Source organism: Populus nigra, chromosome 8, assembly GCF_951802175.1.
Source record: "Populus nigra chromosome 8, ddPopNigr1.1, whole genome shotgun sequence".
Classification (NCBI taxonomy): Eukaryota; Viridiplantae; Streptophyta; class Magnoliopsida; order Malpighiales; family Salicaceae; genus Populus; species Populus nigra.
Genome location: NC_084859.1, coordinates 15,407,754 through 15,424,150, shown reverse-complemented (window position 1 = coordinate 15,424,150; position 16,397 = coordinate 15,407,754). Strand labels below are relative to the sequence as shown.

Below are 16,397 nucleotides of genomic sequence, written 5' to 3'. Positions count from 1 at the left end.
ATCGTCATCTCAATATTGTTTTTAAAAAATTATCCGATATATCACCATATTGATATTTAGAAATGATATTTTTCAACACGCATCATATTTTGAGTTTATAATTAAAAAATATTATTAGAAAACACATCAGCAACACTTTAATACTTTTTTAATGTTGAAAATATTTTTTAACATTAAGAATAACTTCTTTTATCTCTAAAATATAATCAATTGAATCTATATCTATTTTGATGATTTTATCTCTTATTTTTTAAATTTAAAAATCAAAATGCAGGCAAAATAAAATTTTTAACAAAAACATAAAAGCATTAACTAACTTGGATAAAAATGAAAGATAAAAAACTATGGGAGATTAAATTTTAAAAAGTGCTCCGTGAACAGTAAAAAAAAGATTTTTGGTGATGAGCGACTCTCATGCATTGTTTTTGGTAAGAGATTTTTTATATATATAATAATTATAATTATAACTGTAATTGTAATGTATCTGTGAACAAAACAGTTTTATTTATAAACGAGTCTTAAAACTCGAGTCCTAACTCAACCCATTGAAGGATTTGGAAGGTTGTTCGTCAGTTCTGGGGGGTCCATGAAAACAGTTCCCCGTATCGTATCTATGAACAGGTAGGGGGTTGTTAAGATATCGGACGGTTGCTATCAAACTCATCCCACTATTTGAAGAAAAAGGCCTTTTTCTCACTGCCCATCAGATACTGATTCTTTATCTGTTGATTTATAATATCAGTAACAGTCAAGAGGATGGATCATGGTCCGTATGGACCCACGCATCACTACATCAACTCACGTTGGAATTTGCGCGAAATAGTAGAGGTCAATGCTTCTTTTCCTCTCTTTTTTACGCTATACAAATTTACTAAACCGGCCAGCTCCTCTATCAATGCATGTCCTGTGTGGTTTTTTTACTGGGGTTTTTTCTCTGTGATATTATGTTAGTTCAAGGGCATTGTTGTGTTTTCATAAAAGTTAAATATTTGGTGTGTACACGGCATGTTCCGGCGAGTAATTTTTCTTGAATTTAAATATAAAATAAGAATATGACAAGTAAATTTCAACATGCCATGTCAAAACTCCAAGAGTGTTTAAATATTTATTTCTTATCTTTGTATTGAGAACTTGGATAATATCTTGGAGTGTGGTTAAACCTTTTTTTTTTTTAATGGGAATGAAAATGTTGAAACTTGCTCCGAAAAAGAAGCCCAGTAAGGTGCATCCCCTGCTTGCATGAGTGCCACGTGAGGTTAACGTAGCCGTAGCTGGCTAGTCCTTGTCGTAGCATTAAATGTTGCTGTTAGTCTGGGTTAACGTAGCCAGTCCTAGACCACGGTCCCTCGCTAAGAGGCAGAGAAGGTTGAGTGTTCTCACAAACTTGCTTTCCTTTATGTTTCTTTTTCACTGGGCACTTTTTTAACCTCTCACTTTTCTTCCCAATTCCTTGGTATTTCCACTGGATCTGAATTATGTAACGGGAGTCTCTCACTGCTCTAAACTTTAAAGAACAACCATTTTTACCTGTGCTTATCTCTACTGACACCCAACTCTAGTTCAATTACAGGGAGGATCCGGAGATCAGGCAAAAAAGAATTGTTTTTTTTTTTTTGCTGAGGACGGTTTAACTTTTCAAGACTTCAAGCTCAGTGCCTTGATCCGAAACTTGCAAGCAGTATCATCATATCTGTCCGGCCAGTGAATTAATTGGTAAGTATGTCGGGTCTTCTTTCATGCGGTGACCGAAATTGCGGTTGGAACCATGTCTTTTAAATATTTAAATTATTTTATTTAAAATTATTTTAACGTGTTGTTAAAAATAATTTTAAAAAGATAAAAAAATATTATTTTAATTTATTTTTAAATAAAAAACAATTTAAACAGTCATTATTATCACACTATTCAACATATCTGTTACCTATCGGCTATTGGTAACATAAAATTAATATTATATATATATGGATGTCACGCGACACAAGCAAGTCATTAGATTTGGTGACAAAAAGGCGCAGCTCATAACCCCCTTTTTCTTTTCTATTTTTCATACTCTTCGACTGATCCTGGTTAGAGCTCTTAAATCTAATGACTTTACATCACGTTTGATCATTTATAATTAAACTCGTTTATTTGAGCTTTAAAACATATATATAAAATAAAGTTTAACTAAACTGAAGCAAAACATTAAGTGCATATTCAGTATTTATCTAATAGTTTTAAAATATACGCACGAAACTTTTAAAAATAATAATCATTAGAGGATTTACACTGATAGTTTACAAAATCTTTAGAAATTGAGTTAATATTTTTTTCGTACCTTTTGTTAAAAGAAAGTTCCGTTCTTTTCTTCAAAAATAAAAGAAATAGAACGAATAGAATTCTTATAATATATGCAAGTAGTTGTTTTAATAATAATAATAATAAAAAATCCGTTTTCGTTTTAGAGTTTAGGTTAGTTTTATTGTACGATGAATAAAAAATATATAAAACTGATATGAATGTAACACCAACAAATATTATAGCATCCTTTAGCACAGTTTCTTTTCATGCACATGTATTAATTCTCCTGGATGTTTTAGAAACTACAATTTAAATAAAGTTAATTGGATACTACGAGTAGAATTAAAATTTCTATAAAGCCTTGAGGGTCTAGTTGCTGTGGTCAATCGTGTAACTTGTTCCGTCCCCGTCCCGGGTTCGACCCTCTATGTGCACACCTGTCACCCCCGCGGTGCCTTACCTGCTCCTGGACTTGCAGGATATCCACTGGGCCGTGGGGAATGGTCGTGGTGCGCACAAGCTGGCCCGGATACCCCACGTAAATAATAAAAAAAAAATTCTATAAAGCAAATTAGATAAGAAATTGATAGGATGAAATTCAATTAAATTAATTGTGCTTTTAATAACTTAGTTAACTCAATCAAATATGAATATTAGATCAACATTAAAAAAAAATTCTTATAATAAAAATAATTGAACCCGTTCTTTTAATAAAAATAATTGAGCACTGTTGCCCAATAAATTAAGCCTTTTCTTGTGTTCGTTACCGAATTAAATACTACAGTGTAGAGGTGATTAAAAAAACTGAAAAATTGATTAAACTGGGAAAAAAATCAAAAAAATCAAACCGTGATAAAAACCGATTAAAATTTTGAAAAAACTGATCGGTTCGGTTTCAGTTTTATAAGTCTGAAACAAAAAAACCAAACCGAACCCAAACCTGAAAAAACAGAACCAAACTGGAAAAACCGGAGCCAAACTGAGCCAAACCCGAGCCCAACCAAAAAAACCAAGCCAAACAAAAAAATCAAGGCAAACCGATCTGAACAGGTTTTTGTCGTAAAAAACCGAACCGAACCGAAACCGGTCAGTTTAAACCGGTTTTGATTTTTGTTCTTTTTTTAAATTAATTTAATAACTTTTTCTAAATAAAAACTAAACCGAATAAACAATAATCACCTCTGCTTCAGCTACGATCAAGAACACAAAATTATAATTACTTGCATGCACTGAACAGCAATTACAGTCCCTTGTTTGAATAAGATCTGATTTACATAGCATAAGTCAACAAAACATGTGTCATGAATAAAAGTTTAATTCAGGGTTTTAGTAGATATTAACTAGTAGCATTAGCGTTGCACATTATTTAGAATTGTTTTATTTTAAAGAGTTTGTTTTAACTATTATGAATATAAATTAACTATGTAGGTGTGAAAAAGAGCGAGCCACGAACAATTTCTACAACATCATTGATTTTTTTGTCCAAAAGAAGAGTAAATACTTTATCCATCATTTCATCCAAGAAAGTAAAAAACAACGTAAGACAATAACAAACATTACTTGTAAAAGAACTAACTAATAATTTAACGAGTTCTGATATAATTAATATGTTTGTTGTTTTTTTATATTAGCTTGTCTTTAACTATTATCAGAGTATTGATAGTTAAATTAACATTTTGTTTTCCTTGTTTTTTCATGTGGGTATTGTAAAAGAACGATTTTAATCTAAAAAATCTAGGTTCCATAAAAAAACCTTTTGAACTCATTAGGATCTGGTTATAAAACTTTTTAAACCCAGGCCGTTAAACAAAATTTCAATTATAATTTTATATTGTTTTATAAAAATTCAATCTAAAAACTTAAATAATTAAATAAGTAAGTTATCAATTAAGAAGCCCGAGTTTACGAGTTATCTATCATGGTTTTAGCTATTTTATGATATATAAAAAAAGTAGATATAATTTTAAAAAAGATTTTTTATTACTCTACATTTAAAGATTTTAGTCAATACATACAACTCGGCTATTCCACTAGGTCGGGTAATTATGTTCGAGAAATAAAATAAATTACGAAAAAATACATCGTGCACCCATAATGTTTTGTAAATACGTGAACAGTTTCTATTCAACAGTAAACAGCCGATTTTTACTTAATGATCACCAAAACTGGTCAATCTCTTCATGATGAATATAGAAATGATTTCGCCTCTGGTTGATAAAATGACCGATTCTTATCCGTTATTGTCTGAGAAGTTTGAAGCTCATTTACTAGCATCCATCACAATTATAGAACCGCTGGCTCTTCTTTATGATAGTAAAATCATTGAAAATTTCACCGTTGCACGTACCCTTCCTCGCTTCGAACTATTCCCATGATGTTTTTTTTTTCCTTTTCTTTTTTTAATTATAGCTATTTTTTATTGTCATCTCTATTTATTAATTCTTTTATTTCTTTTTATGTTTTAAAAATATTTTTAAAAATATTTCATTTTTTATTTTTTATTTCAAATTAATACTTTTAAATTATATTGATGTATTAATATTAAAAATAATTTTAAAAAATTAAAAATATATATTATTTTAATACATTTTTAAATAGAAAACACTTTAAAAATAACTGTACTTTTAAAAATTACACCGAATTATAATGCCACAAACTGCCAAAGCACATTGCGTAAATTCTTACTTATCTATCCTTGGATAATTGCATGTCACCAACAAAGATAATAAAAAATATATTCACATCATTAAAGAATTATATTTGTTATTAATTTTAAAATATGTAAAATTAATTAAAATACATATAAAATGATCAAACACCTACATTAATTAAAAAAAAAAAAACACGCTGCCTTCACTGAATTTAGTTGAACAAATGGTAATGGTCACCCAAAAGTACACACAACAGCATAGAGATCTCACGTCACAGTTCATCGGAAGTAATTTACAATAAACTGATAAAGAATGATTTGGAGCCAATTAACAGTACTGCTCGCGACGATTGAGTATGCAGTATGCGTATACTCTACACTACTGTACTGTACCTTCATCTCTACATCACTGAACAACCCTATCTTCTACTCTCTCCAGCTCCTGACTCGCGGACTGGTCTCACATGACTAACCTGCAGCACCCTAACAAATCAAGACAAAATAAAAGCCATCCCCTCTTTCCCTTTCCCTCTCTCTTTCTGTACCGGTGAAAAAGCTTGGCCCTCTCTGTCACTCTGCCACCCCATTTTCAGGTACTATTCTGCAACTCCCATTCACCTAAGCTACCCCCTCGTACATTTACTCAAAAAAAAAAAAAAAACCCCTGTTCTCTCTCTCTCTCTCTCTATTATTTCCCCTCGTCTCCCCTTTCTCCCTCTTTTAAAACAAGACTCGCCCCCTCTTTTATTTCCCTGTAGTCCCTTTATTTTTTCATTTTACTATTCTGGCTCTCCCAACAATGGAAGCTTTCAGCTTGCTCAAGTACTGGAGAGGTGGTGGTATTGCTGTTAATGGTGGAGCGCGCGGTGGAGATGGTAATTACAACTCACGCGCCACCACAATTGTCTCGGCTGTGTCTCCAGACAGAGTGGAAACTGATGATGAGAATGATGACGATGATGGGCCTTTTTTTGACTTGGAGTTTGCAGTTCCTGACGAAGAAGAAGAGGAAGGAGCAGAAAGCAAAGATGAGATAAAAGAAAACAATGGGGTTGGTTCTGATGAGGAAAACGATGCTGCTGACACTTCTGATGATGATGATGATGATGATGGGATGGACGAAGAGAGGGAGTTCAATTTCACTCTCTCTTCGGCGTCTAGCAATGACAGGAGGGATCAAAATCTTGCTCTTTCTCCTTCCGATGATTTGTTTTTCAAAGGAAGGCTTGTGCCGATTGAGTCATCTTCGCTTGAGCTGAACTCCAAATCCTCTCAGTTTTCGGTGTCATTGCTAAAATCTGCTACAAAATTTCGCGTCTTCATGTCGGGATTAAAGAGAAAACCAAACACTACAACAACAAATGAAAAGATAGAAGCTAACGTGCCGACACTGGCTTCTGCTGCTCCTAAACAACAAGGCGAGAAAGATGAGGAAAATGGCAAGCAAAGTAAGTTTTTAACCGTGAAATTTAAGGTCGAGGAAGTTCCTATAATGTCTTTGTTCACCAGGGAGAATAGCAAAAGCATCAAGTCATCACAGCAGAAGCAGAGTTCTGCAGAGGAATCAACTGCTTCTGCTGCCGGTGCTGCTTTTTCAGATGATAAGCTGAAGTTTTCAAAGGATGTAATGCAGAAGTATTTAAAGAAAGTTAAGCCTCTTTATATCCGTGTGTCTAAACGGTATGGCGAGAAGCTGAAATTCTCCGGGCAATTAAGTTTCGGCTCCGGACCAAAAACATCCGCTCCTCCGTCACCATCGACGGTGGCCCAGAAACCAATAACGGCTGATAATGGGGGGAAGGAGAAGGAAAGCGCGGAAGCTCCGACGGTGGCGGTGAGTAGTATGAAGGGTCCTAAACAGGGGAATTTGCCTGCTGGGTTGAGAGTTGTGTGTAAGCATTTAGGGAAAAGCAGATCAGCTTCATCGGCGGCGGTGGCGGCGGCTCCGCCGGTTCCTGTTTTGTCAAATAGGAGAGATGATTCGCTGTTGCAGCAACAGGATGGGATCCAGAGTGCTATTCTTCATTGCAAGAGATCATTTAATGCATCTCGAGGTAATACAGTCATTAATTTGATTAATTATTCTAATTACTTTTACCCAATACTCTGCCCTGCAGTTGACTGATTTTGTTTTTGGTCTTGTTTTGCTGGGTTTTCTGCAGATTCCGATTCCTCTGTGCTATCAAGGTCAGCGAGTGATCCATCCCATGAGAAATCAATGGAAATAATGGCGAGGAAGCCATCAGACCATGATGGGAAAGGTTCTTCTGTGGACCCAAAAAGGGCGGGAAAATGAGATCGATGGATCAGAGATTGACGATGATCTTTTGAGGTTTCAGTAAAGAAAATGATGATTTCTGAAACGAGCACAGGTGTGACTAGGAAACCAGTTATCAGCCCATTTGTTTTTAATTTTATCCCGTGTAAATATGCCTTGTTTAAGAGGAACGTTTGCCTAGTGATTAAGCTTAATGACTAGTTTATTAGCAATTGCTGGTTACTACTACTCTGAATGTAGAAGGGTTACTAGTAATCTCTTGAAATCAATAGCAGAATTAGCAGCGGCCTTGCATGCTTGTCTTCTCCCCATGAATTGATTAGAAAAGAAACAGAGAAAGGGTACTGTGTCTATAGATGTCATTAAAATCATGGGTGTTTTTGGATTCATCCCTTATGGGTCCTCAAGTCAGGATATAAGAGGTGTCTTTAGTGGTCAGAGAAGTGGGGAAAGTGGAAACCTGAACAGTAAAAAGATTTTCTTTTCTTAAAGGAAGAGAGAGAGAGCGAGAGAGTTGAGGTATCAAAAGTTCAAAACTCAAAAGAGTGAAGATGCCATCCTTCTTTCGCTTGCCAAGATATATACAATCTCTCCTGCCCTCGTTTTATCCTAGTTTAACACAAAAACACTCTCTTTATGGTCTAATCTTGGAATTAGAGAAGGTTACTGATGATGTTGATGCAGCCCCGATTTATGTGTGGTGTGAACTAATATTTTGCAGAATCAATCTGTCTCCTTGTTGGGTCCAACAAAACCGCTGCTCCATTTACTACTCTGCTATACTGTCTTGTGGCAAGCCTTTTGTCGTTTTGGCTTGTAATCAGATTCTGTGCGCTCTCCCTTTTTCTTTCGAGTCTAGGCTATCTAGCATAATCCAAGGCCGAATAATGTTGTTAACAAAGTTGTTGTTCATAGGGGCAAATCCCATTCTTCCTCCGAACATGTTTTGGGTTTTTACCTTTTTTTAGCATTGGTTGGTGGTTACTGCCCATTAACCAGCTTCTGCATTGAATTTGAAAGGTGGGAGAGAGAGAAAATCACGGTGTTCTGTGTTTCTCTCAAAATTTCTCACCCAACAATTTCACGAATCCATAAGAACCATAGATGGTTACAGTTTTAATTATACCGAAACAATTAACAACACAACTAAACGACATGGGGTTGGTTTACGGTTCATATGAATACTGAATCACCTACCTATGTTTTCGATTTTATTTTCGTTTTTATTTTTTTTCATTTTTGAACTTTTTCCCCCTTTCAATTTAACCTTTGCATCGTCTACATGGATGGAATTTGGCTTGAATTATGGAGGTAATACCATATTAAAAGTTAGAGGTCTGGAAAGTAAAACACTAAGGAAAAAATACAGATCACACCAAATTTACAATAACTTTCATTTTGATTCTAAAATTTATTTTTTAATTAGAAAGATTTGAGAAAAACTTGTTATAAAATAGCTAAGAGAGAGAAATATGTTAGTTTTTTTATTTTCAACAATGAAACTAATTATTTTTAGTGTTAACGGGTATCATTTGATAATGAGAGTTTGATGGTGGTTATTTTAAGCCTTTATCTAGCTTAGAAAAATAGATCGGGGTGGAGAGCAAAACCTTTTCCAATATAATTTTGTATTTTTGAACTGTTTTTGATTTTTTTTTTTGTTTAAGTAGATTTTTAGGTTCAAAGGGTATTTAATATGTACTTTATGGTCAAAATAAATGAAAATTTTTGATTTTTCTAGGAAAAAAATAATAGGCTCAATTTTTTGGCCGCTACAATGGTGCAATGGTGGCTGAATTCTGGGTAAAAGCAAATAACATGCCATCTATTTTTGTGTTTTTATATATAAAAAAAAGGAATGAATAACATGTTATTTATTCTTTTAAAAGAGAATAAATAAGGTCTAAGAGTATGGGTATAGGCTAAGAAGGCCTGCATGTGTGTTGGGTCACCTAGGCAAAGCCTATACGTCTAAGTTTTTGTTTTTATTTTCCTTCTAATCTAGTTTTACTATTGGAGAATAACTTAGCCAATGAAAGAGTTAATAAAGACCTCAACCCAATCCTATCTTACCCTGGTTGCAGGCCTCGACTACATGTGAGCTCAAGTCAATGGAAACCCAAGTCACTATCTACACCAATAACACTCATTATTCTGTCAAGATTTTAAAAAAAGGAGGCATTGACTATAGGTATAGATTCATTGCACTGAGGATTTTAACAATACAATAATGTTTTTGCCCTTTAAAGGAAAAACCAAATTAACTCTCTTCGAAGGTAAAAAGATATTTTTCGATGAAATTCATTTGTCATTATAAATTTAATCAGGGTTACAATGGTGAGCTGCTTTTGATGATGAGACAGTGTCCATGACGAAACAATGGTTAGTTTCAAACAATTTTATTTTTTTTATCTCCTTCCGAGTATGGTATGGAAGTCTTGTTTTTTTTTTTGGTTTATTATTATATTGTTAAATTAATCAGGCTTATTGAACCTAATCATGAGCTGCGAGGGACAAATCCCCTGTCAAAAGCCTGGATGGTTTTCCATACTTCTTTATAGAGAAATAAACTAGCTCAATGCATGCACCCCAGACATTTTTTTTTAATCTCAAAAAGTCCCAACATCCCTATTGTTAATCCTTTAAACCAAGGGATTGGCTCTTGTTCAGTGGTTGATATGCCTCTTCTTTGCTCTTCAATTTCAGCTCTTTACCTCGTAACTTTGACTTCATAAATCGCGTTCATGGGCAATCTTGTATTTGCCTTTCAATACTAATAATTTGTGCCTTGATCTGTGGACTGCCATAAGTTCTACTGATTTTTACGCGGTTGCATGTCAGAGCAAATTCATTGTGGAATTATTAGGGGTAGACAAAGTCGCTTAATTAATGATCCCACCACATCTACACTAGTTATCATCCCAACCTTTAGTTAATACCGATTGCCGTTCGGTGCTAGGTTAATACATAAGGAGTCATAAGGAAATTAGAGAATTTTAATCACAAATAAAATTTGAAAGAAAATTAAAGGGATAACTAACGAAAAGTCCAGTGACACATGGGTTCAAAATTAAAGGCATCGATAATTAATAAATAGAGCAAATAAAAAAATAATAATAATTAACTATAAAAAATAAGTTTTTAATATCAAACTTGAGAGAAGAAAAAAAAAAAAGCTCGTTGTAGACTTAATGTCCCTCCACTGTGGACACTGCTCTATCACCAAAAAGAGCTCATTAAAACGGTTCTAATGCAATTATACAAAGTTGAACAACAACATCTAAAAAAAAACGTGAACCACCTAGGTTAACTCGCAATACCCACGTACCATGTTATGAGATTAAGATAACCATTTAAAAAGAAAAACAAAGAAAACCATGAGGTTTGTTTTTTTTTTTAACCAACGTCGAGTAATAAGATCGAAAAAAAAAGTCTAAAAGAAATATGGAAACCTATGTCTGCTTATAAAACTTGTGACATGAACTATTTGATTGGAAACATCAAATCTAAAAAAACCACGAATCCTAAATTTTAAAAAATCAAATATTAAAAGATTATTTTTTTTAAAAAAATCAATCATAAAAAAGAATTTAAAAGAAAAAATAGCAACTAAAAGAATGAGGATAAAATTTGAACGAAAAAAATAGAGGGTGGATAATTTTGGATTAAAAGGCTAAATTAAAAAGAAAAATTAATTTCACCAAATAATTAAAAGAAAAAAATCCAAAAATACGAGCATGAAATCTAAAAAACTCAACAAATTAATTTCTTTTTATTAAAAGATAAAATTAAAAACAATTGAAACTTTACAAAAAAAGATAAGAAAAAATAAAGAAAAAAAGAGTAGCATTGAATTTTAAAAAATAAAAAATCTAGATTGAAGGATGCAATTGAAAAAAAAACTTACAAAAAAAAGGATAAAAATTAACAAATAAAAAAAATAAGGATCGATACCCAAATATACCTAGCCGATAGGACGGCCTTGAAATTTTAAATGACATGTGCGAATCTCGAAGCATGAGAGAGAAAAGATAATAAAAAAAAAAATATGGATCCCACCAATCTAAATTTAATACGGGCCGTCTAGGGTGAAAGAAGACACCGTGATGAATCCAATAACATGATAGAAAAAATTTCTTCACCATCTTATGAAGTCGCGCTCGTTGTCAGAACACAATAGCATCTCCCATCCACCTATTATATTCTTTTTTATATATATTTTAATTACATTAAATCCACGTGAAAATACAAAATTGCTCCTAAATCAAGCAAAAATCAATTAAGGGATATAGGTTAATTTCATGAATTTACTGTGCTAAGAATAATAAAAATACAAAAATACCCTGAGCGCATCTGATTTGATGAAGAAAAAAAACAACATTTATTTTACTATTATAATCCACCGCAAATTCTCTCCGTGCATCTCCTTTGAATACCCCCACGGCCCACGCTATATATATTTGTGGTAAATTTGCATCTCCTCTAAATACCCTCTGTGCTGGGCTCTGAAATTATAATGAGATTGAGTTGTATCATCTCCTTTGTATACTACCAACTTGCAAAGAATTATTTATATGCCTTTAAATAGAAACATTTATGGCTTTAAAAAGCCTGGCCTTGGTAAGAACAACCAGGCCCGTTTTAAAAAAGTTCAAAAGAATCCTTGAAAAGCTATAAAAATTGTAAAAATAACACAAGTACATTATAAAATTAAAAAGAAAAAGCCCAAAAAACCCTAATTAAAATAATATATAGACTAGTTTGAAATAAAGGAAAAACCGAATCAAAGTTTAAACCTGTTTCTGATTCGTTCCTAAACCTTACCAAACCTGTTATATATATATCTGATTGAAAATGCAGATTATCCTTAAATCATCATGTTGCATCCTACCATATCATGACATCCATTCCAGTTTTTTTTTTTAGCCAAGTGTCATATGGTGGGGGATGCAAAGGTGATTTAAATAAAACCCGAATTTCCGATCAAACAATAATTTCAAAAGTAGAAGGTTCCCATTAGTAATAAATAAATAAATAAATAAAAAATAATAATAGAGGGACTAGTAAAATCTTTTAACCAATTCAAATTACGTATTTTTTTACCGAGACAAATTTAGAGCGGGTATTTTTGATAAATCAAAAGCGTGCAATAATCTCATCATCAACATTATCTTCTCTGGAGATAGTTTAAAGTACCGATGATTTACCACAACTCTTCGTAAATGAATGTGCATATATCTTGACTTCAGTAAAATAAAACAGAACTTCCTCTTTTTACGTTGATTACACCAAAATTCCACGCAGATTTTATGTGTGTTTGTTTTTGAGATAGTTTTTATGATTGTAATTTGAAAAAAATAAATTTTAAAAATAAATTTTAAATTATAATTAGTTGTATTTAGATAAATATTTAGTAAAAACTGTGGTTAAAATTTATATATAGCAAAAAAACATGTATAAAATATTTGAATGAAATGAGAGAATATTTATAAAATTTAGTTAAAAAAGTATGTAAAAATTACTGTATATAAAAACTGTTTTGCAAACTTAAATTTTTAGTGGATTTCATTACATTAAATATAATTTTCTTTATTACTAAATATATTGATGTGTTTATTTCACCGCTTATGTGAAAGCTAGCGGAAAACAAACGTAATCTTAAGTCTTGAGTATTCTTTCATGTCGTTTGCGAGTGAAGTCTGCCCAATATTCAAACACTGATGGAATTTGGCAACATTCCAATAGGCAAAATCATAGAAATTTCCACATACCGCACGAAAGCAACTGAGCAACTACTAATCCAAGTTTCAAACTCAAAAAGAGCTTGAATTTTGATAATAGATGTTGACTTGATGACTTCCAAACCAATGGCCTCATCCGATGAACTGCACTTGGAAGTCATCTTCTGGTTGTTGTCTCCAAGCACGAAGTTTCCTCTTAGGACTTTCAATATGTTGGTACTGATGGACTTCATTTTTAATTTAGAATGCATTTATATTTACATTGTTCTACAGAACATTTGTTTTGGTAATTGCAAATTCTGGGAATTGGAGATGGATTTCTTCCCATGTCTACTTTCCCGATCCAAAAACCATGGTCTAAACACCAACGGCTATTTTCATCATGTCAGGGCTAAAATTCGTCCCTTTTGTAGACTGATGAACAACTCATTCTATTAGGCTTGTGATTAACCAAAGACTTGATTTAGTGCATGCAAGTAATCTATCTGGAGCAATCCTTGCTTTTCAACTACACATTCATATATAATCTTAAGGGGAAAAAAATCACGTGTAGAGATTTATCATACATCAATCTATAATGCTAAAATCTTGTACATATGAAGAGTATATTAGCAATCCATCAATATACGTATAGCAGAAAAGCTACGACAAGAAAAAATTAAGCAGAAAAATGTGAAAGCTACATTATAGTTTGCTTTCCACTACCGCTTAGATACTAAGATGAGGTTTGCAGTTGCCACCGTGAATTTCCCGACTTGCAAGATTATATGTCACAGTGCAATTTACTCCCACCGCAATATATTTCTTGAAAGCATGGAGTATCCTCACCTTTCCACTAATTATTGTACTGCTGGTCATATTCAATGCTCCCGCTGAACGTATGTCACTGATGAAGCGTGGAACAGCCAATAATTTGGCAGGAATTAGATCCACTGTGACATTCATATGTAGAGTCCGCCTCGCCTTGGCCATCCCTGGCGGAGTATTAGCCTCGCCAACCACCGCGCCATCATAGTAAATAGTCGTTGTGCCTTTTTCGAACTTGAACGAGGCCGCGTTAGGATTTTTCACGGAGACGTCAGCAAGAAGTGTCACGTTCACATCTGTTCGAAGAGCCCCATTAGCAAGCTCAAGGCGTTGCACGAATACCCTGTTCATCTTGATCACAGGGTCCTTAACATGAAAAACTGTAAGGACTAAAACTAAAATAGTCACGGCAACAATTAATAACATCGCAGTGATGCAGCCACAGCAGTTGATGCAATTTCGTCGGCGAGTTTTCAATTGCACAGGCATTGTTGCTTCTTCATCACTGCGGATCTGGAATGCTGCCGGGGCTAAGGGCTTGACCTGCTCTGTCTCAGCCATGACCAAACTCAAGAAGGGAATGGTTCGATTTTTTTTTTTATTATTACAATCTTTTATATTTTGTTTTGTCCATGTTGTTTGACAAGTACTAGTCAATGAGTATACAGTCAAGCATACAATTGGTCCTCTGCGCGTTTGCGAGGGATGCACGTCTCTTGACTTTGAAAACATAGAATTTAGTAATTATTAATATATTGACATTCGCTTTTCAGCTGTTGAATATTAATTTTTTTTAAATATAAGCAGATCAATAATATTTAAAAAAATATAAAAAATATAAAAAATATTTTAATAGTGTTATTAAAATTAATTAAGTTAATTTTTAAACCTCCACTCAACTCTTTGCTAGACTCAAGTGTCATGGGTATGATAATTATACTAGACTTATGCGCCTTAAGTCTGATAATCATGTCAGACTCAAACAAGATTGCCAGACCCAGTCGCGGATCTAATATTTTTTTGGACCTGGCCTGGTATGGGTCAACCTGGATAAATTAAAAAAAATATTTGAGATTTTAATATTTCATATGAAAAATTAAGAAACAATCCATATAGATATAAACTAAAATATAATTTCAAAAGGGTTTTTTTATCTCACATTGAAAAGATTTATCTTATCCTGTTAGTATGTTTGGTACTGCGGTAGCTGTTGTGGTTGTGGTTTGAAAAAAAATATTTTTTTATAAAAAATACATTTAGTTGAGGTTGGTTTGGAAAAATATATGTTTGGTTAAAACTGTAGTTTAATGTGTTTAGTTAAAAGAATACTTTTCAAATTGAGGTTATATATATATATATTGATGATTTTTAATTTAAATATTATAAATTTAACTACTGTTATTATATCATGAAATAAATAATATTGATATCAAATATTTTTATTGTTCCATTAAATTATATGCAATGTTATCACATACAAAATCTATCCAACAAGGACTATATTTTTCTTAGTTTCTTAAGCGCGCAACAACATCAGATAAAATATCACCAAGAATAAAATTTGGATTGCGGTCAAATTCTGCAAATGGTCGGACCTAGTAAGAACAAAATTGGGATTGCGATCAAATTCTACAAATACTATGTCATCAAGCGATCTCTTTCTAATTTTTGAATAAAACACAATTAAAAAAAATAAAAATTGAATTTTTTTAACCGGGCAAACCCGGTTCAATGCATTTAACTTTGGACCGGACTCGGTCTGGCCGGAATAGTAGCCAGAATAGTGGAGAGTGAAACTCTCCAATGCGTCCACAGGTTTGCGGAAAGCAGTAGAGAGCTGCTTTCCGCAAACCTGCGGTTTTAACCAACTTTAAAATGGTCCCACATGAATAGTATATTGTGGTTCTTCGTTACCAAATATTTAAAATTTACGGTTTGCTTTAAAAGCAACCGCAACCGCGTAAACAAATGTCCACTAAATTGAAGTATTTAAACAAAAATATTTTTTATCTCACTAAAAAAACACAAATTTTTTTTCTTGTGAACATAGACTATATATATATTAATGGGTTTTAAATTTCACAATGAAAAAATAAAATATTATTCTAGTATTTATATAATGAACTTTGATATGAGTTAGTAACCAACTGAAAAAGATGAAAAAAAGGGGAAAAAACACATTTAAAAAAAAAAGATCTCTACCGGGTTTTGTTGGGTCACTCAAGTCTTGGGTTGACTTGATGTGCTGACTAGGTCTAATAACTATGCTTAAACAACAAAAAATAAGCTTGAGAACGTTAATTATAACTTATTCCTTCTTCTCTAGTTCAATAAAACTAGTTAATTAATCCTTAAAATTTCAAAATATAGATTTGGGTTCGCTTTTGTACTGTTATTTTTTAATATTTTTAATTTTATTTTTGACCTAAGTGTCTAGGTCTGGCAACCATACCGAAACCATGCGTCTTTTTTTGAATGCCAGACCCAAAGCGTTGGGGTCTGGCAACCTAGCCAAATCCAAACGCCTACCAAAGCCAAGGTGTTTGTGCTGGTATGGTTGCCAGACTCAAGTGTGGGTCTGGCATTGTTGTCACACACTCACTCATTTTTTCTTTATTAATCCCTAATTTTAGTGAAGAAA

At 33.0% G+C, this 16,397-nt stretch overlaps 2 protein-coding genes across 2 annotated transcripts; one reads left to right on the top strand and one right to left on the bottom strand.

The window, feature by feature from the left end:
• The first annotated feature begins 5,384 nt into the window (after nt 1-5,384).
• Nucleotides 5,385-7,519, top strand: LOC133701312 (probable membrane-associated kinase regulator 2). Its single transcript, XM_062125182.1, has 2 exons — nt 5,385-6,984; nt 7,093-7,519. Exons 1-2 carry the CDS (start codon nt 5,730-5,732, stop codon nt 7,224-7,226), a joined length of 1,389 nt encoding a protein of 462 aa, XP_061981166.1. The 5' UTR covers nt 5,385-5,729; the 3' UTR covers nt 7,227-7,519.
• Nucleotides 7,520-13,446: 5,927 nt separating this feature from the next.
• LOC133701381 (uncharacterized) lies at nt 13,447-14,363 on the bottom strand. The gene has a single exon (XM_062125282.1). The coding sequence runs from the start codon at nt 14,315-14,317 to the stop codon at nt 13,658-13,660; it is 660 nt and encodes a 219-aa protein (XP_061981266.1). The 5' UTR covers nt 14,318-14,363; the 3' UTR covers nt 13,447-13,657.
• Nucleotides 14,364-16,397: the final 2,034 nt, after the last annotated feature.

Excerpts from the sequence above, each read along its gene's own strand:
- LOC133701312 (XM_062125182.1), top strand. The coding sequence starts at position 5,730 with ATGGAAGCTTTCAGCTTGCTCAAGTACTGGAGAGGTGGTGGTATTGCT. Across the intron at positions 6,985-7,092 it reads ATCATTTAATGCATCTCGAG|ATTCCGATTCCTCTGTGCTA; the intron begins GTAATACAGTCA and ends GGTTTTCTGCAG.
- LOC133701381 (XM_062125282.1), bottom strand. The coding sequence starts at position 14,317 with ATGGCTGAGACAGAGCAGGTCAAGCCCTTAGCCCCGGCAGCATTCCAG.